At 57.0% G+C, this 24,472-nt stretch overlaps 6 protein-coding genes across 6 annotated transcripts; 1 reads left to right on the forward strand and 5 right to left on the reverse strand.

Moving 5' to 3' along the window:
- Nucleotides 1–3,791: 3,791 nt before the first annotated feature.
- Nucleotides 3,792–5,261, reverse strand: F5144DRAFT_546480 (beta-lactamase-like protein; the record flags this gene model as incomplete). The annotated part of the gene is made up of 2 exons (XM_066787414.1): nucleotides 3,792–3,803; nucleotides 4,131–5,261. The coding sequence occupies 2 exons, from the start codon at nucleotides 5,259–5,261 to the stop codon at nucleotides 3,792–3,794; spliced, it is 1,143 nt and encodes a 380-aa protein (XP_066644649.1).
- Nucleotides 5,262–5,911: 650 nt separating this feature from the next.
- On the reverse strand, nucleotides 5,912–10,638 carry F5144DRAFT_591543 (tRNA synthetases class I (M)-domain-containing protein; the record flags this gene model as incomplete). Its single annotated transcript, XM_066790284.1, has 9 exons — nucleotides 5,912–6,479; nucleotides 6,535–6,762; nucleotides 6,819–7,052; nucleotides 7,289–7,349; nucleotides 7,412–7,715; nucleotides 7,771–8,154; nucleotides 8,192–8,234; nucleotides 9,107–9,790; nucleotides 9,986–10,638. The coding sequence occupies 9 exons, from the start codon at nucleotides 10,636–10,638 to the stop codon at nucleotides 5,912–5,914; spliced, it is 3,159 nt and encodes a 1,052-aa protein (XP_066644650.1).
- A 642-nt stretch (nucleotides 10,639–11,280) lies between these two features.
- F5144DRAFT_485760 (uracil phosphoribosyltransferase-domain-containing protein) lies at nucleotides 11,281–12,137 on the forward strand (the record flags this gene model as incomplete). Its single annotated transcript, XM_066785515.1, has 3 exons — nucleotides 11,281–11,460; nucleotides 11,528–11,627; nucleotides 11,725–12,137. 3 exons carry the CDS (start codon nucleotides 11,281–11,283, stop codon nucleotides 12,135–12,137), a joined length of 693 nt encoding a protein of 230 aa, XP_066644651.1.
- A 124-nt stretch (nucleotides 12,138–12,261) lies between these two features.
- On the reverse strand, nucleotides 12,262–15,783 carry F5144DRAFT_645387 (ATP dependent DNA ligase domain-containing protein). The gene is made up of 2 exons (XM_066792874.1): nucleotides 15,485–15,783; nucleotides 12,262–15,406 (listed from the first exon to the last, which is right to left on the reverse strand). The coding sequence occupies exons 1-2, from the start codon at nucleotides 15,589–15,591 to the stop codon at nucleotides 12,391–12,393; spliced, it is 3,123 nt and encodes a 1,040-aa protein (XP_066644652.1). The 5' UTR covers nucleotides 15,592–15,783; the 3' UTR covers nucleotides 12,262–12,390.
- A 61-nt stretch (nucleotides 15,784–15,844) lies between these two features.
- Nucleotides 15,845–19,511, reverse strand: F5144DRAFT_176880 (uncharacterized protein). The gene is made up of 4 exons (XM_066782679.1): nucleotides 19,039–19,511; nucleotides 18,652–18,979; nucleotides 18,082–18,584; nucleotides 15,845–18,019 (listed from the first exon to the last, which is right to left on the reverse strand). Exons 1-4 carry the CDS (start codon nucleotides 19,150–19,152, stop codon nucleotides 16,301–16,303), a joined length of 2,664 nt encoding a protein of 887 aa, XP_066644653.1. The 5' UTR covers nucleotides 19,153–19,511; the 3' UTR covers nucleotides 15,845–16,300.
- Nucleotides 19,512–20,453: 942 nt separating this feature from the next.
- F5144DRAFT_176991 (uncharacterized protein) lies at nucleotides 20,454–23,736 on the reverse strand. The gene is made up of 2 exons (XM_066782681.1): nucleotides 23,320–23,736; nucleotides 20,454–23,255 (listed from the first exon to the last, which is right to left on the reverse strand). The coding sequence occupies exons 1-2, from the start codon at nucleotides 23,577–23,579 to the stop codon at nucleotides 20,753–20,755; spliced, it is 2,763 nt and encodes a 920-aa protein (XP_066644654.1). The 5' UTR covers nucleotides 23,580–23,736; the 3' UTR covers nucleotides 20,454–20,752.
- Between the last annotated feature and the right edge of the window lie 736 nt (nucleotides 23,737–24,472).

Here is a 24,472-nt window from a genome sequence, read left to right on the forward strand (position 1 = left end):
GGGAAGGGCATGGGCCGAGACCAACCCAACCGGATGGCTGGGCCTGGAAGAAGATGGACAGGGAGAGGGTGAAGGCTGAATCAGAGCTGCTATGCAAGGCCATGGGACTTACAGACCCGGGACCGGACGGGCTGCTGGCCAGGACCCGAACAGTCGAGGGTCTTGATAAAGCTTTCGGCAGCCTGGTCGAGTGGCTCACCTGGGTCGCGGGGGAAAGCACTCCAAGGAGGAAGGCGAGCTGTGGCTACAGCTCTCCTTGGTGGACAGTGGAAGTGCAGCAGGCCGCCCGGAAGGCCAGGAAAGCCGAGAGGCTGGCGAAGGAGACGCGGGCAGAGTACTGCTGGGAGGAGCTCGGCGAAAGGCTCAAGGACCTTGCCAGAACAACGCGCGAAGCACGGACGAGGGCTTGGAGGAACAACCTGCAGGAAGCAAACGAGGCAAAGAAGCCCGATCAGATGTGGAGCTTGGAAAGATGGGCCAGGCTACGGAGCTTTTTGCCGCCAGAACCACCGAGGCTGCCGGAATTTAAGGACTCTTCCGGACAGGTAACGGCCAAAACGCACGACCAGAAGGCCAGCGCGCTGGCCGAGAGGTTCTTCCCGGACCCACCGGCCAACCTGACGGACGTGGAAGACCCAGCCTTTTTGGGCAGCTGGAACCCGGGCTCCGACGTTGTACAAGCAGTGACGCCGACCGAGATCACGGAAGCGATAGGAAGAGCAAGCCCCTGGAAGGCGCCAGGCGAGGATTTGCTCCCGATGGGCCTTCTGAAGGCGTGCGGAGCACCGTTAGCTGAAGTGCTGGCCCTTCTGGCGACAAGGTGTCTGGAGCTAGGATGGTTCCCGAACCGTTTCAAGAGGGCGAAGACTGTAGTACTACCGAAACCAGGAAAGGCTCCGCCGGTGTATCAGACCCCGGGGGGATACAGGCCCATTGCTCTGCTGCCAACCCTAGGGAAGGTAATAGAGTCAGTGGTCGCCAGGAAGGTCACTCAAACTGCAGAAGTCAACGGCCTCTTACCAGATGAACAAATGGGGAACAGAGCACACCGCTCCACAGAGCTGGCTGTCCGGCTAGTAGTAGCCCAGGTCCAGGAGGCGTGGAGACAGAAGGGTGCGGCGTCCCTATTGCAACTGGACATCTCAGGAGCCTTTGACACGGTCAACCACACCCGACTGCTAGCAACTTTGCGAGAAATGGGCTACCCGAGGTGGCTGGTCCTCTGGACGAGAGACTGGTTGACTGGTCGAGAGGCCACCCTTCTTTTCGACGGCAAGACGGCGGCACCGACGGCAATTCGGGCAGGGGTCCCCCAAGGCTCACCCCTTTCCCCTGTTCTCTTCATCCTCTATATTTCCTCGTTATACAAGCAGCTAAAAGACGAGCACCCTCACTTGGCTATAACGGGGTTTGCGGATGACACCAACCTCCTGGTGTTTGGTCGAAACCCCGAGGCCAATGTCCGGCAACTGGAGGCGGCGTGGGAAACATGCATGCGATGGGCGGACAGTCGGGGGATGAAGTTCGCCCCGGAAAAGAGCGAACTGATCCATTTCAACAAGGGACGACGGCAGTGGACAAACCAGCTGGAACTCACTAACCCAGGGGGAGGCACCAGCCCCGTCAGACCGAAGGAGTCTGCCAGGTTCCTGGGAGTCTGGCTGGACCGGAAGCTCAACTGGAAAGCCCACCTTGCGGCGGTGGAGAAGAAGCTGAGGACCCAGAGCTATGCCCTGTCGAGGCTAGCGGCATCGACGTGGGGACTGGGTCTAGCCAAAGCGCGAGAAGTGTACACAAAGTGCATCCGGTCAGCGCTGGCCTATGGCGCATCGTCGTTCCACATTCCCACGGATGTGGGAGGCGAACCGGTGAAGAAAGGCATCACCAAGGCCCTCGGGAAGGCCCAGAACAAGAGCCTGAGGATTGTGGCGAGAGCCTTTAAGTCTACCCCCATCCGTAACCTCGAGACAGAGACGTGGGTACCACCGTTGGACTTATACCTAAACAAACGGCTTGCAGATTTCGAAAACCGACTCCAACAACCCGATCTGGACGACGGCCAAGGCGGCAAAAAGACGGCGGGGAGCGTTATCCTTACCGCCTGCCGCAAGATACAGCAGAGACTCAGCTCGAGGAGGGGCAACAGGGGCCGACCGCGAACCTTGAGACCTCAAGGGCCCACGGCGGTAGAGAGAGCCGCGGGCACGATCATGCGCTGGACGGGGGGAACCATAGACACGGACAAGGCAGTAGAAGAGGCCTGGAGAGCGAGGTGGTTAAAGGAACGGGACGGCAGAGCAATCACCAGGCCGGCGGACGACTTTGACCATCAGCGGGAGACGCTATTCCGGAACGAAACCCTAAGGAGGCATGACGGTCTCAGCAAGGCGAAAAGCTCACTGCTCATTCAAATCCGGACGGGAGCAATAGGCTTACGGGACTACTTGTTTACACGGGAAGTCCCGGAGGTTCTGACGCCTGCCTGCGAGTGTGGCGAGGGACGAGAGACTGCCGAACACCTGGTAGTGTGGTGTTTGGCCCCACCGTTGACTCGAAGATGGGAGAGAACTGGAATTCGGACACGACGGGACTTTTACTCAGTTCTACACGGTATCAATCCCACGACTGCACGGCTTGCGAGGAGGATCCTCGACTGGCTGATGGACTCGGGGAGGCTGCCGATGTACAGCTTGGCCAGGAGGCTCGAGCTGGAAACGGCGGCCTGAAGCGCCCCCGTTCGGAGGCCAGGAGGCCTCCTCTCTTTGTATACGTAGACTCACCAGAACGCATCGTTCCTTGATTGTTGGTAGGGGTTTTTCACCCGGCCCGGGAGGGCACGGTTTTCCTGTACACTAAATAGCAGAGGGTCCGGCACGCCCTAGGGCATAGCGGAGTATGAATAATATATATCCAAACGAACACCCTTGCTAGGCCTCGTACGGGCCATGAGGAATGCCCACTTAACGGCGGCACCGGCGGCTACATACCTAGGTAGATCAATTCCTTCCCACCGCCCTCCCTTCTGGGGGCTCCACGCTGGGTACCGGCACTAGAACCCAACCAGCCGGACTCAGACCACGACCGGACCATCGATAGCCACCCCCTCTCCCGAACATGTTTAGTGATGTTACCTGCAGCGGGTATGGCGGGAAGAGAAAGCCCTTGGGACTTGACTCCTTGAGCCAGACGGATGAGCCACCTTGGCGCCGGCATCGGCATGCATGCACTGATGCAGCATCGCATACACTTGTGACGTAGGTGCATGTACCTAATTATGCAAGAAGGGGTAGTCACGTCATTTTCTAATTTCCATCATGCCATCAGCATCGTGCGTGACATGGTATGTCGTATGCCTCGGCTCCCAGAATCTAATTATTGCCAAGTTCTTGACTTGTTACGCCCGCGACACCCAGAAGTTCATGTCATCGCAGAAAAGGTTTAGAAGTACGTGCATGTGTGTAGCTTAGGTACTTCTTATTGCTCTGCCGGTGATAAGTGACTCGTGAGAGAAGATAGCAGGTTTCATAACCTCGTCGTTGATGCCACACAGCCCTGTAATCCGGTATCGAACTCGGGCCGAACAAGGCCAGGTAAACTCGGCCCGCGGCATTTATGCACCGCCGCGAAAGTAAAATACAGACATGGCGAGACGTGGGCCGCGTGCACGGTTCGTTGCACTCAGTTGGCCACCGTGGGGCCAACCACAACAACAACCTGATCACCTAGGTAGGTAGCTTCCCCCCTGATCTGGCACGCTCTCATCCCCCGTTTCTTATTGATAGCCCAAGTACCTAGACAGTTGCCTGAATATTAGTGAATAGTTTATCAAAAGAAGCTAAGTTCATTGTTGTCACTCGTGTTATCTTGTGCGTTTGTTTACTCGGCTTGCCATCGCAGAGGGTATTGGGCTGCTTGCCTCTACTGCTTTGCACCCCCCGTTAACTCCCTGACACATACAAGATTAAATAAAGCAATCCCCATCCAGTTCCTTTCCATTGATACCACCCTCAACTCTTCCCCTCCTCCCCACCCTCCTCCCCATCCGCTCTTCCCTCTCCCCCACCCCCCTCCCCATCAACCCAAACCACCACATTCCCCAACCCCTCCCTCCCCCGAAAGAACTCCCGCACCTCTGCATCCGAGTACCTCAGACTAAAATGCATCAGCACGAACACCACCCCCGGCCAGCGCCTCACCACAGGCTCCAGATCCGCCCAAATCGTATGCCGCGTCCGCTCCGCCTGCACCCGGTGTTCCTCCCACAGGAAACTGCACTCGGTAATCACCACCCGCACCCCGCCCACCCCGCCCTCCCCACCCAGCCACGCCGGCCCCGCCGCGAGCGTCCCCGCCGTGGTATCCCCCAGGAACGCAAACACGGGCGTCGCCACGGGCGCCGTCAGCTCCACCCCCCCCTTCTTTCCCTCACCCCCTCCCTCCCCATCATCCCCACCACCTCGTTGCTGCTGCTGCTCACGCAGCGCCTTGAGCTGCGCCCCCGACAGGCCGCGGTACTCGGGCTTGAGCTTGCGGGTGACGGCGCTGAAGAGGTAGCCCAGGCAGGGCACCGTGTGGTCGCAGGCGAAGGCCGTGGCCGTGTAGGACTGGGGGGGCGGGAGGCGGGGCAGGGTGATGGTGCTGGAGGGGTGCAGGCCGTGGATGGTGTGCGTTTGGAGGAGGGGGTGGGGTGGGGACGGGGAGGGGGAGGGGGAGGGGGAGGGTGAGGGGGAGGGTGGTTGTAGTTCCGGTTTTAGCTGTTGGTCTTGTGACTCGTCTTGCTTTTGTTGTTGTTGTTCTTGTTCCTGGGCAGGGTTCTGCTCGTTTTCTGAAGGTTCAACTTCGTCCTTAGCCTTGGCCTTGGGAGTGTTGTACTTCTGTAAGTACGGCGATGTGCTCTCAGGGGGCCAGATGCCACCCCCCTCGCTCAGCATCGTCTTGGCGTTAATGAAGTTGTCGAGGGCATCCTTCATCTCGGCGGGGCAGTAGATATCTGGCGGGTCACTGCGCTTGACGAAGGCAGGCGTGAGCAGGGTGTGGTCGCTGTGGCCGTGAGTGAGAAAGATGTGCTTGGGCCGGAGGTTGTTGACGACCATGCCGGCGTCCAGCAGCAGGTTAAGCTGCGGGATGACGAATGATGTGTGCCATGCTGCGCGAGAGCGGCCCGTAAGCGTGAGGTTGTGGTACGGTTTCGGGAACCGCCATTCCAAGATATCGGAGCGGGGTGATTGTGGGAGTGGCGTGGCAAAGGTTGGTGGTGGCATTGTAGTACCCAAGTGAATCGATGGGTTTGAAATAACTCAAGAATCCGTAATTCGTGCTAACAAAATTAAAACGCTTATCAGCGGCAAAACATCGGTCTAGTTCATTGGAATGCCCAACCGTAACGTCCCTTAGCTATGACTAAAGCCAGTACTGCAAATCATAGACGGAGTCATAATAAATAGAGTTTCAAATACCTAAATAGGTAGGTAGGTACTATAACGCATCATAATAACTTCAGGCCATAGTTAGAAAAAACTGACCAGAAAGGATAAGGTGCTGGCACATCTTGATATATTAGCCCTCAATTTACTTGTATCAATTTTCCGTGAAGAGTGCTAATGGCTCGTTACAGTTCCGAGTAAGAGACCGGTGATACCCAGGCAACAATGTTAGGATTGCTGGTACTAGTAGCTCCTCTCCAAGGCACTACCTATCACACTCCAATACCCCAACAGCCCCTCACCCACTCGCTGATGGTAGCATTGGAATCAAATAGCAGCACAAAAAGTACAGAGCACACACAACACTGCATACAAAGCGGCCACAGAAGTGGATGAATAGGCTTAAAATCAGAAAATGCTGCCAGGCGTCTAGTCTAGAGTACCATGGCTCACGCTTCCTCTATGTTTGCGCCTCTGCTTGCGAATACTCAGTTCTGGACACGAGGTTCGGCCGGCTCTTTTGCCTTCGCCGCAGCCTGGGCAGGCGGAGCAGGGTGGATAGGGAGCGTTGAAGTCGGCCCCTGCCCTGCCTCAGCTGCCTGAGCCGCTTGAGCCGCTTTTTTGAGTTTTCTCTTTTCCTTCTCCTTCTCCTTCGCCGCCTTCTTGGCCGCGGCCTTCTCCGCTTCTATCTCCTTCTGCTTGCGAAGCTCTTCGCCGCCGAACGCTTCGCGCCATTCCTCGATCTTCGCCGCGGGGATGTTGGCGAACAGCAGTTCAGGTTCACCAATGGCATGGCCCGGCTTGAGATCATTCGCTTCCCAGGTATCTGGGATCTGCGCCGGGATATCTTGGCCATCCCCACCCGGGCCCTTGACCCCAAGTTGCCTGAGGATAGATTGCGACTTCTCGGGCATGTAGGGCGAGAGAAGGTGGGCCACGAGGTAAATGTGGTTGAGCGCGATACCAATCACAGCACGGCAGCGCTCGGGCTCCTCGGCGATGAGCTGGTTGCTGAGCTTGTTATCCTGGAGTAGTTTGTTGCCGACCCCAGAGATGCTATTTCCGTTGTCAGTTTCACGTTGTGTCAGGGCAGATGGGGTGCTCGACATACTTCATCACTATGGACAAGCCTGCCCTCAGCTTCACAGCCTTGAGATGTGCGACATAGTCTTGGAGGAGCTTCTCCACTTCCTCCCTATGTTGCTGCAAGGCGGGAAATTTGGAAAGATCGTATTCGGGCACCACGCCGTCCATCTTGGCCTGGCAGAACTTGATGATGCGCTGGCACAGATTGCCCAGATTCTTGAGCAGATCATTGTTGTTGGCATCAACAAATTCCCTTGAATTTTGTTAGTACGAAAGAAACGAGTGAAAAAGAAACACGACCAGACTCACTCCCATTTGAACTCCGAGTCGCTGGTCTCGGGCCGCCTCGACAAGAGGTAGTATCTCCAGATATCAGCGTCGATGCCGGTATCGCGAGCGTTGGTGCCGAACACGCCGACGCCCTTCGATTTGCTGAACTTTCCACCTTCGTAGTTGAGGTACTCGCAGGTGGACACGGCCTTGATCTTGGTCCAGTTCTCCTTGGTGCCGAGCTGGGAGGCGGGGAAGATGATGGTATGGAACCTGTGGCCATTGTTAGAAGCAGCCAATCGATAGTCGGCACACTACTCACGGCACGTTGTCTTTCCCCATGAACTGGTACAGAGAGACATCATCTGGGTTTTTCCACCACTTTTCCCAGTTTGAGCCCGCCAGGTTGCCGGGATCGGTGTATGTCCTGGTAATTGAGGGGTACCCAACTGCTCAAGTTAGCGGCGTCAAATCTAGGGGGGAGGCGCGACATACTGCAAGCATCGAACCAGACATAGAAAACCTTCTTGGCATAGTCCTCGTCGGAGAGACCGTCCAGGCCCGTGGGAACTGCACACAGTAAATTAGTGAACCTGCTAGATTGAACCTCGAGGCGGCAGCGATAAACATACTTGGGACACCCCATTTGAGATCTCTAGTGATACCACGTGGCTTGAGCCCTTGATCCAGCCACGAGTGTGTGATAGAGACGCAATTCGCGCTCCAGGCCTTCTCGACCGTCTTGAGCCACTCTTCAATCTCGCCCTGAAGGGCGTCCAGGCGGAGGTAGAGATGCTTGGTTTGGCGCTTCTCAGGAGCGGTGCCGTCCAGTTTGCAGCGAGGGTTGATCAACCAACCGGTCGCCTTGGTCTCCTGGTTTCCGGAGGCATCCCTCTCCGGTTCTAGAGGATCGAGGAGGTTGCCACATGCGTCGCACTGAGGAATGAATTAGCGACCGCGAACATTACAAATCAAACAGGGCAAATCAAACCTGGTCGCCGCGGGCACCCTTGTCGTGGCAGAGGCTGCACTCGCCCTCGACATATCGGTCGGCCAAGAAGGACGAGTGAGTTGGGCAGTACGCCTGGGTTGTCTCACGCTGCTCGATGTAGCCGTTGTTCCAGAGACGAGTGAAGATGTCCTGGACGATAGCGGTGTGCTCGTCCGTGGGCGTGCGGCCGAAGACGTCAAAGTCGAGCCTGAACCAGTCGTAGATGTCCTTGTGGATGGCGTGATACTTGGCACACAACGTCGCCGGGTCTACCCCCTCAGAGAGCGCCTTCGTCTCCGTCGCGGTGCCGTACTGATCCGAGCCACAGACATAGATGGTTGGGAGATTTCTCGCCCGGCAGAACCTGGCAAAGACGTCTGCAGACTGTGAAGGTTGGTTAGTGACTAGGGGCCGGCAGGACCGGGCAGAATCGCCCTGGCTTCACGGAAACAGGGATGAGAAGACTCGTGGAGTCACAGGTTGTTTGTGTGAGATTTAGGGAGGGAAATGGAGAGTAAAAATTACCAGAACACTGCCGATGAGGTTGCCGAGATGTGGAACGTTGTTCACATAGGGAAGAGCGCTAGTGATGATAATATTTTCTTTCCCAGGTACGGGAAGGATCGGTTCTCCGGAGGCGACCATCTTGACTGCAAGGTTGCTAATGTCTTGGTCCTGGATTGCGGTAGGAAATTGAGGGGTCCTTCATGCTCCAAACGAACTTCATCCCGCCCGAGATTATTGGGGAAGGTGGGGTGAGTCATGGTCCCTGGCGGCCGATAACGGTTAAACCCCGGCGGAATCAGATTTTGGCTTGTTCGCCTCGTTTGTCCAAGATGAAACTCTCAAGTCTCAATTCTCAAGGGACATGCCAGTTGTTTCTGAGGGTGAAGATGGGGTAAGAAGAACTTGGGGATTGAAAGCAAGGATGAGGGTTTATCCACGATGATTCTGGGAAAAGTGGAGCGTTCAACGGGGATATCGACTCTCTCTTGGATCACATCAGTTACCTGAACAAGCAAACTTATCATCGGCTTCTGTTCTTTCTGAGATAGGTAGTCGGTTTGTCATTCGATAACCAATAATATAATGCAGGAGGGGATTGTCTAGTAATTTAGCTAAATGCTTTATCTGGTTTTCCGGGCCAGTCAGCATGAGATTATAGCAGCAAATTTGAGAGGGGTATCAATGATTCACTAATATGTTGTCAGTTGTCCGCTGACAATGTAGAGCACATACTTGTACCTTCACCCAGCACCGCCCATGGCACTGATTGTTGGGTCAGCTACGTGAGATAAACAACAAGATAGATAGCCATTATAGCTACAGCTCTTACCCACAAGCCCCCGGTTCATACCCCTCACTCCATCGTACTCCCCCCATCACCGCAACCACCACGGCCAGCCCGCCTAGCACGCTAGCCCCGCCATAAACATACGCATGCCTCCTCCTCAGCGCAGCAAGCTCCCCCACCCACGTCGACACAGTCGTCAAACACCCACAGAACCCATCCTGCACGCCCGCCAGCACCTGACACCCCACCGTCACCGTCACCATCGCCCCCTCTCCCACCCCGCCACCACCCCCAACCGCCCCCGAATGCGCCAAATCCCACGCCGCCGCCAAAACCGCCGTCCCCGCCACATTCACCACGAACGTCCCGACCGGAAACGCCGCAACCCGACCATTCAGCCACAAACTAACCCCAAACCGAACCAGACAGCCCAGCGGCGCAAAGACCAGCGCGAACAGCACCTCGCCGCGCCAAGCGGTGTGGCCCGCGGGGGGCAGGGCGGCCAGGAGCACGGCGCCGAGCCAGCAGCCCCAGGCGAGCGGCACGGCGGCGCGGTCGGCCCAGGCGTGCGGCGTGCGGTGGAGGGATGGTAGGATGGGCGCGAGCGCGATGGCGAGGTGCGCGCCGAGGAAGAGCGCGGAGAGGGAGAGGGAGAGGGTGATGAGGGGGATGGAGAGGAGCGCGAGGAAGGTGTGCCCGCCGTTGCGTGGAGGTGGGGTGGGTGCGCTGGGGATGTGGTTGTTGGTGGGGAGGTCGTTGGCCAGCGCGAAGAAGGTGTCGCGCATGAAGGCGGAGAAGGAGGTTAGAGAGCCGCAGAAGCCGGTGGCGAGGCCGATGTAGAGGGGGATGGTCTTTTTCAGGGCGGCGTGGGTTTGTTTTGGGGAAGGGGCGCCGTTGGTGGTTTCTTCTTCGTCGGTGGACGGGCTGGGCGTTGGGGCCTGCGCCTCGCGGAAGAGCATGCGGTCTTCGGAGAGGAAGCCCATGACTAAGCTGCCGGCGAAGTTGGGCCAGATGGAGGTGAAAATGATGGGGATGCCTGGATAGTTGGTGAGGGCCTGGAGGCCGAGACGGGCGAGGGTGCCGAGGATAGAGAAGAAGATGAGGTAGGAAACGATGTAGAGCTGGGTCAGGAGACGTGAGACGTCGTACTTGGCCTCCTCTGGCTTCTCTGGTTCGGGTGGCTGGCGATGGCGCTTCTGTTCCCGTACAAACTCCTGCTCCTGGGCCCGGGTCTGCTCGAGGCTTCGGAAACGGTGGATTGGTTCCTCGTGCGGGTTTTGTATGGGCGAGACATCGGCTGTCTCGTCTAGGTTGGTATACGTATCCGGAACATCGTAACCGGGATGAGAAGTCGTCGATGCCCGTCGAGAGTGTGGGGAATTCCGTCCATGTTTGAGTGGGACTCCTGAAGCGTTCTGTGGATGAGGTCGGTTTATTGAGGTGGGCGCGTCGTCTGGAGAATCCAGATCGTGTATCGAGCCCGGAGCATTGTATCCCCCAGACGTGGTTGGAGCGCGGCGGCCATGCTGTGTTTCTTGTGATGGCTCTTCACTTAGACCGTGCGACTCGGCCATTTCGCAATGCAAGCCAATCCTCTTTCGTTGCTTCAACCCATGTTTGTTTGATGTCGTTGTTTCCTGTCCGGAGTTAAATCGGACCTGGTCCGGAATGGAACTAGATTTGGATAATGCCGGTACGTACCTCTTGGCAGTGGGTCCGGGCTCGATACCCCTGTTATCCGACCTCAGTCTAAGCTTATCTTATCTTCGTCCTCATGCCCCGCTCCCGGCTCACCGTCATCTTCAAGTTGTCACGCGGAGGCAGGGACAAATGCATGCAGCTCAAGCCTGGGGCACCTTCCCCGACTGAGAAAGATAGCCAAGGCCAGGCCCTGATTCCTTTACCCGATCGCTGTTGCTTGTCTCGGAGTGCGGCGAGAATCCATGATGTGTCCAACCATGGAGCTCCCCTCTCCGGTTGCAGCGAATCATGCTTCCGCACGACCTTCTGCAGATGTTTGTTTCCCAATAGGGCGTTTATAAGAGGTTAGATGCGGCGGAATACACCGTTCCTGGCTGCAGGTCCCCTTCCGTCGGATCTCAACGGTATCGCAACCTAACCTCGAAGAACTCGAGTCTCCCCAAAACAAAACCGTTGTTCTCCATTCTCATCTCTCCCTATTGTTATACTCTGTAGACCTTACCTAAACCACCACCATGTCGGACCTTCCGCCTAACGTCCACGTCTCGCAGCATCCGTGCTTACTGGCCAAGCTGAGCCAGCTGCGGTCACAAGACACCCCTCCGCGAGATGTCAAGGGGTTGATTCACGATATTTCCCTGATCGTAGCCTGCGAGGCGTTTGCCAAAGGACTCACCAGTACTACAGGGCCAACTGTCCGTTAAATCCCCGCCCCGGCCATCATCTCTCCAAACCCGAACCAAGCCTAACCTTTGTCTCCAGGACAAAACCCCCCTCGGCTTCGACTTCCAAACCCACCAACTCCTCCCCGCCACTGTCTCCCTGATCCCCATCCTCCGCTCCGGCCTGGGCATGGTTGAAGGTATGTACCACAACTCCTCCCCCCTTCTCCCCTCTCCACCCGTTCCATACACCCACTCCAAAGAGCCATGCTGACTCAAACACCCCCAACCCCACAGCCATCCAAACCCTCCTCCCGAACCCAGTCCCCGTCCACCACCTCGGCCTCTACCGCGAGCCGGCGACGCTGCACCCCGTCGAGTACTACAACAACCTGCCCAACCACCTCGCCAGCGGCGGCGGCACCGCGGGGGCCAGCGCGTCCGAGCTGGCCATCATCCTCGACCCGGTCATCGCTACGGGCGGGACCTGCGCGGCGGCCATCCAGACGCTGCGCGAGTGGGGCGCCCAGCGCATCATCGTGCTGTCCGTGCTCGGCGCCGCGTCCGGCGTGAAGGCGGCTGCCGCGGAGTGGCCCGCTGGTGTGGAGATCTGGCTGGCCGGGGTGGATGAGGAATTGACTGATCGTGGGATGCTCAAGCCTGGTTTGGGAGATGTGGGGGATAGGCTGTTTTTGACTATTGGGAAGTGAGAGTGGTAGGTAGGTGGTGGTTTAGTTGAATAGAGTCGTTGCGGTCGTTGGATGTGGAATGGAGTATATATACCTTCACCTTCAACTGGTGACATGACATGCCCCTTTTGACATCAACAAGGTAAGAGTGACATAAAACAGTAGATCCAAAAAATAGGCCGTAATCATTCACCAGGGTCGGTGCTATGTCTTAACATTCCGTCAAGGGTATCTATGCTAACTAGCCATAACCTCATCATCGTCACACAGCATCTCAACTTGGTACATATTGCTCCTCATCCACAAGCGTGTCTTCCTTCCAGCAATCCTCCACCCACCTCGCAGACACAACCCTAGGCACCGCCCTCCTAGCGCTAATCTTGTACCGCACATCCGCCGCCACCACCTTCTCCGATGCAGCAGTGTCCTCCTTCCCACCGACGACAACCACATGCGTGATCCGCTCATCCCCAATATCATCCACCACCTCCCCATTCCCAAACCGCACATAGCTCGCCAGCCTGAGCGCCCCCGCCGCAGACACCCCTTCCCCGAGCGCAAAGTGCACCCGGCACCGCCGGAACATGAAGCTCTTCAGGCCGTCCAGGCCGTTCCCGCGCTCCTCGAGCTGGTCGAGGAACTGGTCCGCAACAAACCCCTCGCTCTCGTCCGGCAGGTCCATGCGGTCGAGGATCGCGCGCAGCTCGTCGACGCCGACGTCCCGCGCGTAGCTGTCGCCGTACTGGTCCGTGCTCTTCTCCGCGACGCGCTTCATCTCCTCGGTGGCATGCAGCAGGTGGCTTTCCTCGAACGGGAGGAGGTACCCCTCTCCGCCGGTCTGCTCGAGGCAGTCAAACACCCACTTGGGCCGCACGATGTCCGCGTCGCCGGCTTTTCTGAGGCTGGCTACCTTGACGACGTTCTTGTCCGCTAGCAGGATCATGCCGGACCCCTTGTTCACTGTCTGGTGCAGCTTGCCCCCGTTCTCTTTGAGCAGCTTCTCTAGATTGGGCTTGGTCATCTTCTTCGGCTTGAGGACCTCCGACAGGACGCAAAAGTCCAGCCCCTGGAACAAGTTGGTCTTCGGCTTCTTCACGGCGAGGAACTCAGCCGTCTGCCCGGCGGGGTCCGCAGCACCGGCAATGACCAGGTCCTTCTTCTGCCGCTTCGCCGGCTTGCGCTTGCGGCTCTCCATCTCCATCGCCTTGCGCTCCTTCTCCTCCTGCTTGACCTTGGTGCGCAGCGCTTCAGATTCGTCCACGTCCATGCCGGCGTCCCACGCCTTGTCGAGGCGCATCTTCCGGAAGCGCGGGAAGCGCAGCGTCCAGCCGGCGGCGAACTGGTCGGACGGCGCAAACGACGAGGCCTTGATGGAGATGACGACCGACTCGCTCGGGCGGATCCACACGTCGGGCCGCTCGTACTGCAGCCGCTCGCCACCGCCCAGCTCGATGAACTCGGATGGCGGGTTGGCCGGGTCCCACTCCTTCCACTTGCCCTCGGTGTGGTGGCGCATCTCGCCGTAGTCCTCGGCCTTGAACCCGCCGCCGACCTTGCAGAAGCTGAGACACTTCTCGCGACTGGCAGCGGCACCGGAACGCACAAAGTTCTCGCTGACGCGCAGCCCGCACAGGAAGCTCGAGAGTCTGCCGCCGCGCCGCCCCGAGCCCCAGTACCCGCCAATGACGACCAGGTCGAGCGATTCACCGAATTCGGACATGTACTCGGGCTTGACCTTGATCCAGTCGTTGTTACGGCTGTTCAGCTGGTACCGCGACCGCGGGTTCTTGAGGACAAGACCCTCAGACGCCTCGGCTACGATCACGCGGAGGTGTGGCTCGATTTCGTCGGCTGATTTGGCTGTGATGTATGGGTGGATCTCTAGGCGCCTAGCTTCACCCTTGACGGCGCGTTCGAGGGCGCGGTGTCGGTCGGCGAGAGTGTATTCGGTGAGGGACTTGCCGTTGAGGAGGAGGATGTCGAAGACGCGATAAAGCGGGCGGGGGCCGTTGTGAAAGGGGTTCTTTTGCTGGTCCAAGGCGGCAGTTTTGAGGGTGCCGAAGGGTACCATCTTGTCGACCTCCGGGTCCCAGGTGATCATCTCGCCGTCGAGGATCAGATTTCGCACGCCGCTGTCGAATGCGTTTTTCAGGTGCCGGGTGAGCGCCGAGTTGTTGTCTTCTAGCCCGCTCCCGTATAAGTAGGTATACTCCTTAGCCTTTCGTGACCAGAAAGCAAACTTGTAACCTCCGGGCACGTTATCATCCTCCTGCATATGCATCTGCATGCGCTCGCCGTCCAATTTCTCTTCAATCCAAAACTCCTGGTCCTCTTCGCTGCATCCCAAGTTCGAGACCAGTTTTGCGAAGGACGTCGTCGTTTGGAACTGCGCCAGCTGTGGTTGAAAACACGACATGAGCGTGACGCCAGTCTCCTGCTGCTCGAGCCGAAACTCGGGGTCGTGCAACTCCCAACACACGCGCCTCAAGCTCGACGAGACACTGAACAGCGGCTCGGCATCCGGATGCCACAGCCCCAAGAACGTCCTCTCCGTAGCGCCAACCTTCATCTCCTTGAGGATGATCCTCACCAGCCACATAAGCTCCTCGGCATTCATCCCCTGATAAAACTCCTCAAAAATCGGCAACTGCTCCGCCTCACCACTCGCCCCCGCCAGGCGATCCAGCATCACATTGACGTCCCCGATCGTAAACTCCCCCGGCTCACTCCTCATCTGCCGCTTCCCCACAATCTCAAAACACCTCCCCGCAAAATCCCCCGCCGTCGTGACACTCCCACCCCCAAACCTCCCACCACCACCACCACCACCACCACCCCCTCCCCTCTCCCCATACCCACCACCATAACCACGCCCCCCACCACCACCACCACCACCCGGCAGCTTCCAATGCATCAGCGCATAGCCATCCTCCGAATTCCGATCAATCTTCATGACCTTCACCAACAACTTCCCGATCGAATTCTCCTTCAACCCATACACCCCGCGGTCGCGGTCCTTGTCCGGCAGGATGAGGCGCATGGCCGGGTAGAAGTCCGGGCCGACCTCGGCGCGCCAGCGCGCCATGAAGCGCTCGATGATGTGGCGGCGCTGCTCGTGGTACGAGAGCTTGGAGGAGGAGGAGGAGCCGGTGCCGCCGCGGCCCGGTCGGCGCGCGGGCCCGGCGGCCCCTGCTGTGGTGGGCTTGCAGTCCATGAGCGGGTTGAAGAGGTCTTGGAAGAGGTGGGAGAAGGTGGGGGTTTTGGAGTGGTTGCGTGGGCGGTTGGGGAAGCTTTGAAGGGGGGTGGTTAGCTACCTATCGTGGGGGGGAGGGAAGTAAGTGAAGAGGGGGGTTGGGGGGGGTGCTTACTATTCGTCGAGCTCTTCGAGGCTGAGGGGGCCGCTCCCGTACTGTTTCTCATCTTCTTCAATTGCGTCGACGTCTGGCGACTTGGCGCGTTTGGTTCGACTGCTCATGGTGGCGGTTGCTGGTGAGCTGTGAATGTGAGGGCGCAAAGGTGTAATGAGAATGAGACCAATCGATGGTTGTGTGAGTAGATGGCGGGTATGGGAGCATCAAAACCGCCAATTTGTATTCTGAAGCTTTGGCGGAGGGGTGGCAAGGTTTCAAAATCAATTCTAGGAAGGAAATTGTGTGTTTTGAGAGAGAGAACGACGGGAAGAACCATTGAAGAGGTCGTTGCCTGCATCAACTCCAGGCAGCAAGCCCATACATAACCCTAACCCCGAACACCCCAACCGACGTCACCGACCCATCATCTCCTCGTCCTCTTCACGAGTAACATCACTCACATTACACATTTATTCCATATCACTTCCATGTATTCACGTCCGTTGTTATTAAGACCGAAAATTTTATTATTACACACTCAGGGAGACTATTACGCAGCGAAGAATACCAGACAACGAGACAGCAAATCAAGAAACCAACGCAACGAAAGGCGAAGTACAGTACCCCTAAACAGCTCGAGACATGAAATCCACAATCTGGTTTTGACGTTGCCCCCCCTTAAAAAAACAACAACCCAACTTATTCATAACTCATCACATCAACCGGGTATAATAAAACTGGCTCTCCCCTCCACGCTTTTTTTAGGGGCCGTCTCAATCACATCTCCGCATCCCGCATCTCCGCCCACTGCAGCGCTGCAACCTCCTCCCCCTCCTAATACGCAGCCGGTGCAGCCGGGTCAAAGGCGGGCGTGTGGGCCTTGAAACCCCCATTGAGGTTGTTAACACCCAGGGTATTGCCGTTTGGGGCGGCGGCCTTCAGGGGACCACCGTTGGTAACCCCACCGCCATTCACGGGGTTCCCGTTGAGGGCACCCCCGTTCAGTGGTGCGGCGGCGTACGCGTTGCCGTTCGTTGCGGCGTGGGAGTTCCCGGGGGCAGCGGTGGCGGCCCGGTGCGGCTTGCGCACGACCTTGGGGGCGGCGGGGAGGTCGCGGCTCTTGGCGGCGGAGCCGATGGAGAAGACGGGGCTCTCCCACTTGTCGCCCTTTCGGGCGAGGTCGCGGTACTCGGTGGCCTTGGAGCTGATGCCGCCGGGCAGGTGGAGGTTGGGGAAGATGCTGTCCTCCTTGGTGATGGCGTAGTTGACCTTCTTGTCGGCCACGACGCCCTCGGCCTTCTGCTTGCCCTGCAGCACCTTCTTCTGGGCGGCCGTCACGTACCGGTTGTAGATGTTGGGTGTGCGCTCCGGGTCTTCGCGTGCCTGCTCGAGCGCCCGGTCGGCCTCCTGCTTGACCTGGAACAGCATGGCGTCCAGCTGCACGGCCTGGTCCTTGATCGCCTTCTCTAGCGCTTTTTGCACGCCGGGGCGCAGGACCTTGAGCATCAGCGGCTTGAAGAGGCCGAAGAGCATCTTGTGGCTCGACTTGACGAGTTTGATGTTGAGGTTGTTGACGGCGACGTCCACCTTGTCGACCTTGAAGAAGGACTGCTTGTCCCGCTCGTCCGGCGACGACAGCTTCATGCGGAAAGTGAAGCCGTCTCCGGCCAGAAGGAAATTGGCCACCCCCTTATCCGTGATGGAAGGGAAGCCCTGCTTCCGCTTGATGTAGTAGCTGACATCCCGAAGATCCATCTGGATGCCCGCCACCTTGACATCGACCGAGTGCTTGCTGTTGCTGGCAATCTTCTTGCGACCGAAGCGCATGTAGTTCTCACTAGCAATCTCCAGCACGTTGGGCATGAAGTTGTCGCTCTCGAGGACGAGGTTCTCAATGACAGCGTCAAACTGAGGATCCGAGTACTCGATCCGCGGCACCGGGATGTAGGCGACATTCTCGAAGATCGCAGGCAGGATCACATCGGTGAGGTCCTTGATGAGGTGGGGCTTGAAGGTCGGTCTCCCGTCGTCGTCGTTGCCCAGATCGGTAAACAGTTTGGTCAGCGAGGCGGCAAAAGCCTTGTTCTGCGGGTCCTGGTCGAACTGGTCGGCTAGGAACTTGATCTCGTCCACGATACGGTCGGTATGGCTGCGGTACTTATCACGGAGCAGGTAGTTGCCCTCGTCGTACAGGCGGTTCCACTGCACATTGGACTCGTCATCGAGGATGTATCCCTGCTCCTGCAGGCAGCGGCGGACATACTGGTTCAGGGCCTTGAACCAGTTCCGTAGCTGAGGGTCACGGTCTGCATCTTCGTAGATGGTGTTGATCGAGGCCCACAGATCATCCGTGGAGGTGCCATTGGCAAACCGCTCGATCAGCGTCTTGAGGTCGGTCTCGGCTTGGACTAAGCTCGAGCGAGCGTCCTTGACGGTGCCTGAACCGCCCCGGGCTAGCCGGTTGGCGTGGTCGCTGTACTCCTCGGCGAGGTCCAGCAGTGTCTGGACGGCCTGGTAATAATCAGGGTGCTGCTGGCACTCAAGAACCATTTTCTGGGGCGAGCTAGTTAGCTATCGACTGCCAAGGAGAGACTGGCCAGAAGCGGGTTACATACCTTGAGACGCCAGACAGTCTGATCCCGGCGCTCCTGGGGTACCTTGCGGGAGAAGTATTTCCTCGTACGCTCTCGGTACTCCTCACGTCTTGCACGGGCCCTCTCTTTCGTCTCTTCGTCAACGTTTTCATTGACGTTGCGCTTCAAGGCGTCCTTGGTCGTGACTGCACCTCCCAATGCGTCGGCCCCCGAGGTGGCGCCGGTCTGGCGATCGTGTGCCGCGGTGGTTGCCAGATCCCTGGTGTCTGTGGAACCTGATGGGTGGGCGGCGGATGTACCTTCAGCCGCCGCAGCCTGCACGTCCTCCTTGGGATTTCCCTTGTAGTAGTTCTGCAGTCTGCCCTTCACCGCGTCCTTTGACATATCTGGCGCATCGTGCCAGGTGTTGTCCTGAGCGGGGTGGTCGAGCTGGGCGAGGTCTTCTTGGCTAGGCCTGACGCGAGCGGCGGCGTTCGTGGCGGCATCTCCGGCCATGTCACGGAGGAGGATCGTGGCATCCTTGACTGCGTGGGGTTAGCATGATTTCTTAAACCCAGGTGTGTGTGCGCGTAGCTAGCGAGGAGTACGTACGAAGCTTCCGGAACTGGCCATTGGTGATGATCAGGGTGCCGAGAGTTCGCAGGCCTTCGAGAGCCTGGTTGCCGTGTTGCTGCGCCTGCTCTTTGCTTAGGGGCGCGCCGGGGGTCGACACCGCCTTGGGGTCGAATTGCTGGGTTTGCCAGATGAAATCCTGCAGCAGGTTCCCATCATTTTTGGACAAGAGCAGATGTTTGGCCTGCCTCACCACTTCCTTGGCGTCGGCCACGAGTGCCTGCCCCTCTGGTGAGAGCCTCTGAGAAGGGCCCGAGAGCGCCTTGGACTCGAGGAAGCTGTTCAGGGCCACATCAATCTGATCGTTCTGTGGACGTGTGCATATTAGTTTCTACACTCTCCACGAGGAGCCGCGAGGGCACGCACCGAAGGGACTTTGCCCGTTTTGAAAGCACTAATGATGCCGTAGATTTGGAGTTTGCGGTTGACGTCGGCCTCCTTCTGCTTGATATCTGTGGGTTTGTTGACGGTGGGGGCCATTTTGTATGAGTTGATGGGTTGTTGTTGTGAAAGGTCGGGTTGGAGTTGATATCACACGGGTCGAGAGATGGGTATTTCGGGGGGTATCAAAAACAGAAACAAATTTGGGGTATCAAGATTCTCAAAAACAACGAAACGGCATATGTTTGTTGAATGGATGGATGTAAGTGAGATGTCATTAAGAGTGGAAGAGTCTAGCAGGCTGGGTGCGAGCGTGGCTTCCAGGTTATTATAGACGGCAAACCAAGGGCATCAAAGCAGAGTAACACTGGCAGGTAAAACGATGCTTGCTTGGCATTTCAGGAATTCAATTGAGAAAGACGGCGGTGACGTGACACGCATACGGTACCTAGCAGTTGTGGGCCCATCGAGTGCGTCATAGGAAAGAGCAAGGGCCAGCCAATTTCCTCGATTCGTCGATGCCGGCTTTCACCTTCCTCTCACAGGGCAGGCTCGAGACAGGTTTAACTATGGGTTTCAGCTGTCCTCTGGTTGGGCAAAGGCGAGCTAGGCTCCTAGGGTGAGTGTCTGGGCGATCCCCCAAGAGCAGAGCGAGTTCCCAACCTGAGCCAACTTCAGAATAACCGAGATGCTGCGTCACTGCTCCAGTTCCTGGCCCACCGCTTCCATTGACGAACAAAGCTCGGGGGCCCTCGGCCACAACAATGATGCATCCATGTAGACAGACAGTACGAAAGTACCCAAGAGCTATAGTTACATGTACATTAAATTGATGCAGTCGAGAGCTGACCAGACGGATCTCGAAAGGCGGCAGTTGCGATCCATGACGTCATCGTGTGGCTCGAATCTGTGGCCCTCGCTTGGCTTTCCAAACCCTCCGAGCCTCCAAATCTTCTCTCTTGCCTACCTATTTACCCGTCCATGCCATCATCACATCCATCTCTCCCTATTTCTACTTGGTATTTTCCCCTTTTTTTCTCGCCTTGTCGTTACTGTATACCTAAACAGGACCCACGACAGGAGCACAAACATCCATGGATGACGTTGAAGTGCGGTTCATCCAAACAGCAAAATGAGATGAACCCTTCCTAGCAGGGTCATCACGTGCACGTGCATCTTCAATTCTGAACGAGGGTTAGGGCGTTAGGGGACTCAGCCCTGCCCCTTACCCCTTTTTGCAAGCCCGTTTCCAAACAACCCAGGTCCAGTTTAGTTAATTACCTAGCAACCGAAGTCCAATAGCTTACAAGCATACCTATTGTACGGCAATTTCATCCGCCGCACTTATTCGAACAATACATCTCAACTCTGTCCTGTTGTTGGTAACTAAGGTACCTACCTAGTAGGTGGGCGACCATTGGCAAAGCTTGCCCGGCCGCATGCACAACCCCTTTACCTGTCTGGAGCCTTGACCCTTCTTCATCGACTTTAATCTCTGTGGAGTTTGGTTAAGCTTCCATTTGCTTTTGTTGTACATATATGTAAACCTTGACGGAGATCGTGGCCCGGCTGCCAACTTCTCACGGACCACTCTGTCCTCCCCCTGCCCCCACCGACCTTCCTTTCGGTCCTTTAACTGAGCTTACTTTGGGCTCAGCTCTTTTTAGTTGATTCTCCTCAACACTGAATGACTTTGCTACTAGGTTTTTTTTGGCGGGATTCTCTTTGGCTGTACCCTCCGTGGTTGAGCTCTTTCTGTCTCTGGCTTCTTTGATCGAACCCTCTTTGGGTCCGGTTTCTTCACAGGAGCCTTTCTCGCAGGAGCCTTCTTCACGGGAGCCTTCTTTGGCTCCGATTTCTTCGCAGACCCTCTCTTCCGCCGGGTCTTCTTTGGCTGGGTCTCCTTTGGCTGGCCCTGCTTTGGCTGCGCCCTTTTCGGCTGGACCCTTTTTGGCTGGGTCTTCTTTGGCTGGCCCTGCTTTGGCTGCGCCCTTTTCGGCTGGACCCTTTTTGGCTGGGTCTTCTTTGGCTGGCCCTGCTTTGGCTGCGCCCTTTTTGGCTGGACCCTTTTTGGCTGGGTCCTTTTTGGCTGGGTTTTCTTTGGCTGGGCCTTCTTCGGTTGGGCCTTTCTTGTTTCTGGCTTCTTCACTGGAGACTTTTCTGGTTGAACCATCTTTGGCTGCTGTTGCTTCACAGGAGCTTTTTTTGCGAGAGCCTTCTTCGCGGGAGCCTTTTTTGTCTCTGGTTTCTTCATGGGGCCTGCCTTCACAGGGGCTTTCTCCACAGGGTCTGCTTTCGCAGGAGCCTTCCTCGGCAGCGACTTTGCCGGTTGTGCCTTCGGCCGTCCCTTTTTTGGCAGCGGTTTGGCGGGCTTCGGGGAGTTCGGCTCTGACTTCTCCTTTGGTTGGCTCTTCTTTCCCAGTGGCGCGGCCGACTGGACCTTCGCTACCGCCGGCTTCTTCTTGCTCGCATGGGCGATAGGCTCCGGCACGGGCTCCGGCAAGGCCTCTGTCGCCTTGAGATCTGTGGCTGCTGCTTTTACTGATGGCTCCTCCGCCTGAACACGACCTGCTATACGTGAGCTGCGGCGGGTTGGAGGCTGGGCCTGATGGCTTCGCTTGGCGGCGGCGGTGGGCCCGGTGTCCGCCGGCCTCTGTGGCCCCTCTTCCATCGCCGCTTCGTTGTTGAGTGCAGCCACGACATATTCGCCTTTCGGGGCCTGCCGTCCTCGTGTACACCGCATCTCCTTTCCAGGCTGGTGACTTCGGAAAATCTGGGCATTCGGCTTGAGCCTCTTGGCGATCGGCGCTTCTGATTCTTCCTCATTATCATTATCGCTTCGTGTTCTCTTCGCGCTAGATAGCGTCGAAGGCACGACCGGCACTTGCAACTCCGGCGCAGGCTGGGTCCCTCGGACAGCTTGGGCATCCAGCCTGAGCCTCTTGGTGGTCGCCCCTTCGGGTCCTTCTCCGTCGCCTTCGTCGACGTCGCTCCGTAATCTCTTCGGGCTGGGCGAAGAATGTGTCCGCCCCGGTCGCCCCGCCGGGGGCACAACTTCTTCGGGGGTCAGTGCATGAGGCTGATGCATCTGAGGGTTTGGGCCGTCCAGGTTCCCCTTGTGGTCGGGCCGCCCTTTTCTTCCGCCGGGCGTGGTGACATCCCCACCTTCCATCATACCCGCCTCGATGAGCGGCACCTGGTCAAGAGTCCATTGCAAAAGGAAAAGATGTTTATCTGCCTTTTCCTTGGCTCGCTTGCAAAAGACGGCCTTTGTTGTGAGGGCTTGCATGTTGTTGGTGTCCCCTAGCGCCTCTTGCCTCGCTGCAATGTTGGACTCGGCCTCTTTCACGGCCGTTTCGGCACGATCCCGTTCGTATTCGAGCTCGGGAAGGTTGTGAGACTCAATGAAAGATTCAGGCGTCTCACCCTGTACAACTATTCTTTCATCAAAAAGAGCTTTGAGAGTTTTCTCGTACTCTAATTGACACCGAGCCGCTCTGTCAACGAGTCCATCTTGAACCCAGTATTCGTAGTTTAAATACTCGATCCACGTTGTTAGCTGGTCTTGGTGTAAGTGGTCCTGGGCCGGCTGGAATCCCCGTGTGAAGCTGTGACGCTTCAAACGGGTTTGTGCCGCCTGAACGTAGACCGGGAATCTGTTTTCGCCTTGCATTTTGGCCACCCCGAGCTTGACACAGTTGCGGTGCTCGCGAGTTCGTTCTTCGGTGAGCCTCTTGCGCTCCCATTCTGGATCGTGGCATGGCGGGTCGAGTCCTAGGCTTTTCTTTTCAAGCGCATCATGGGCCTGTTTCTTCCGAAGGTCGGTCTCAATGTCGAAAATCCCGCGGTTGTCGGCCTGCCAGCGTCGAAACTTTTTCCAGCGCATGAACTGTGTCCTGTATACGTCCCCCCCATTATCCAGACCCAAGGTACCTAACATCTCGCGGTGGTCTTCGTGGTCTCTGGATACACCATCAAGTAAGTCGAATGAATACCACGGCCAGCCGCCGTCGCCGACAAGGGCATTGTATGCTACGGTTTCTCTCACAATGAGACACCGGTGTGATTCTTCCTTGTCAGGGGTGGTCGTCCAAGACGCGGGTGGGGGTCTGGTTACAGGTAATCCGCTTGCCTGAAATTGCAGAAGCCGGTCGTTGACTTGGTCGAGATCGATCGGATGAGACAGCGTGTCCATCCACTTCCTAAATGACATACCACGATTAGTGTCTGTGTGTGAGGCGAGGGTTGGTACAGCGGAGCACCTACGCAATCCTCTGAATAAGTTCACGCTCATCGGCTTCCGACAAGTCTGTCCATCCTGGAACCTTGAGCCTCGTGGCATCGATCTCAGTACTCGGTCTGAGTTCATACATGTGCTTGTTGAAATCGGGCGAGCCCAAAGTCAGAAGATTAGCAGCGCTGAAGTCCCCAAGACTTTGCTTGTTGGGTGATGACCATCCCATACTGAGAGGAGCTGGATCTGACAGTACGGATCCATTGCCTGAGGCCATGTTCGAGGTTTCCATGGCGGACGTTGATAAGTAAATGGATGTGTGTGAAGTGCAGCGATCACTGTAAGCTCGGTGTTGGTATGGATTGGAACTTTTAATTCATCGAAAAAGACCCGTGAAAGGTGTCACGGCACAAAAGCTACTCGGATGTCAAAAACGGATATGGTGGCGGCGGGCGCGTCACATGCCGGCACCATGACATTAAACAAGGAACACACCAGACCTTGTTGTGTGGTGTGGAGTGAATAAACAACGCTGGGGACGTGGTCGGATAGCTGGGGACATTCGGATTGGCCAAGGCTTGGGTGACAACCATTCGCTTGCCCACATCACTGCAAACTCCCGGTGAATTTGTTTGTTTGTTGTGTGAAACCCACGTGGGTGTGGTGGCAAATCATGGTTGCCCCTAAACCTTGGCCCAAGAGAGTCACACCGGGCGAGGTCAAGTATCTTGCCTGGGCCGGAACAACACCTTCACCAACAAAAACAGTGTGAATTTGGATCCACACAACGCGATAGAGAGCCGAGCCAGTTGTTTGGCAGGAAAGAACAAGGGTGCGTTTTACTGCCATGGATAGAGTCCAGACAAGGAGCATGTGGATTGAACGGCTAGTGACAGAGGTCGTAAACAAAAGCCACGAGACTTGCCAAACACTTAGCGTGGCCAAAGGATAGATCCAATCCACTGCCAGGCAAGTCATTATCGATATTTACACTCATTCACTTGACTTGCCGAAAACATCACTGTTCGCTCGCCACCTCCCAGCCTTGCTCCTCTGTACATTCTGCCTAGCTACAGGCCGAATCGTCGGCACTTCGCTGTGGCGGACGAAGATTTAATCGCACGTCTCATTTTTCCTCGATCCCTTGAGGAAGAGATTGCCGACCTAAACCCTACCCGGTTCCGG

This window comes from Chaetomium tenue (assembly GCF_020726465.1).
Source record: "Chaetomium tenue strain MPI-SDFR-AT-0079 chromosome Unknown F5144scaffold_3, whole genome shotgun sequence".
NCBI lineage: Eukaryota > Fungi > Ascomycota > Sordariomycetes > Sordariales > Chaetomiaceae > Chaetomium > Chaetomium tenue.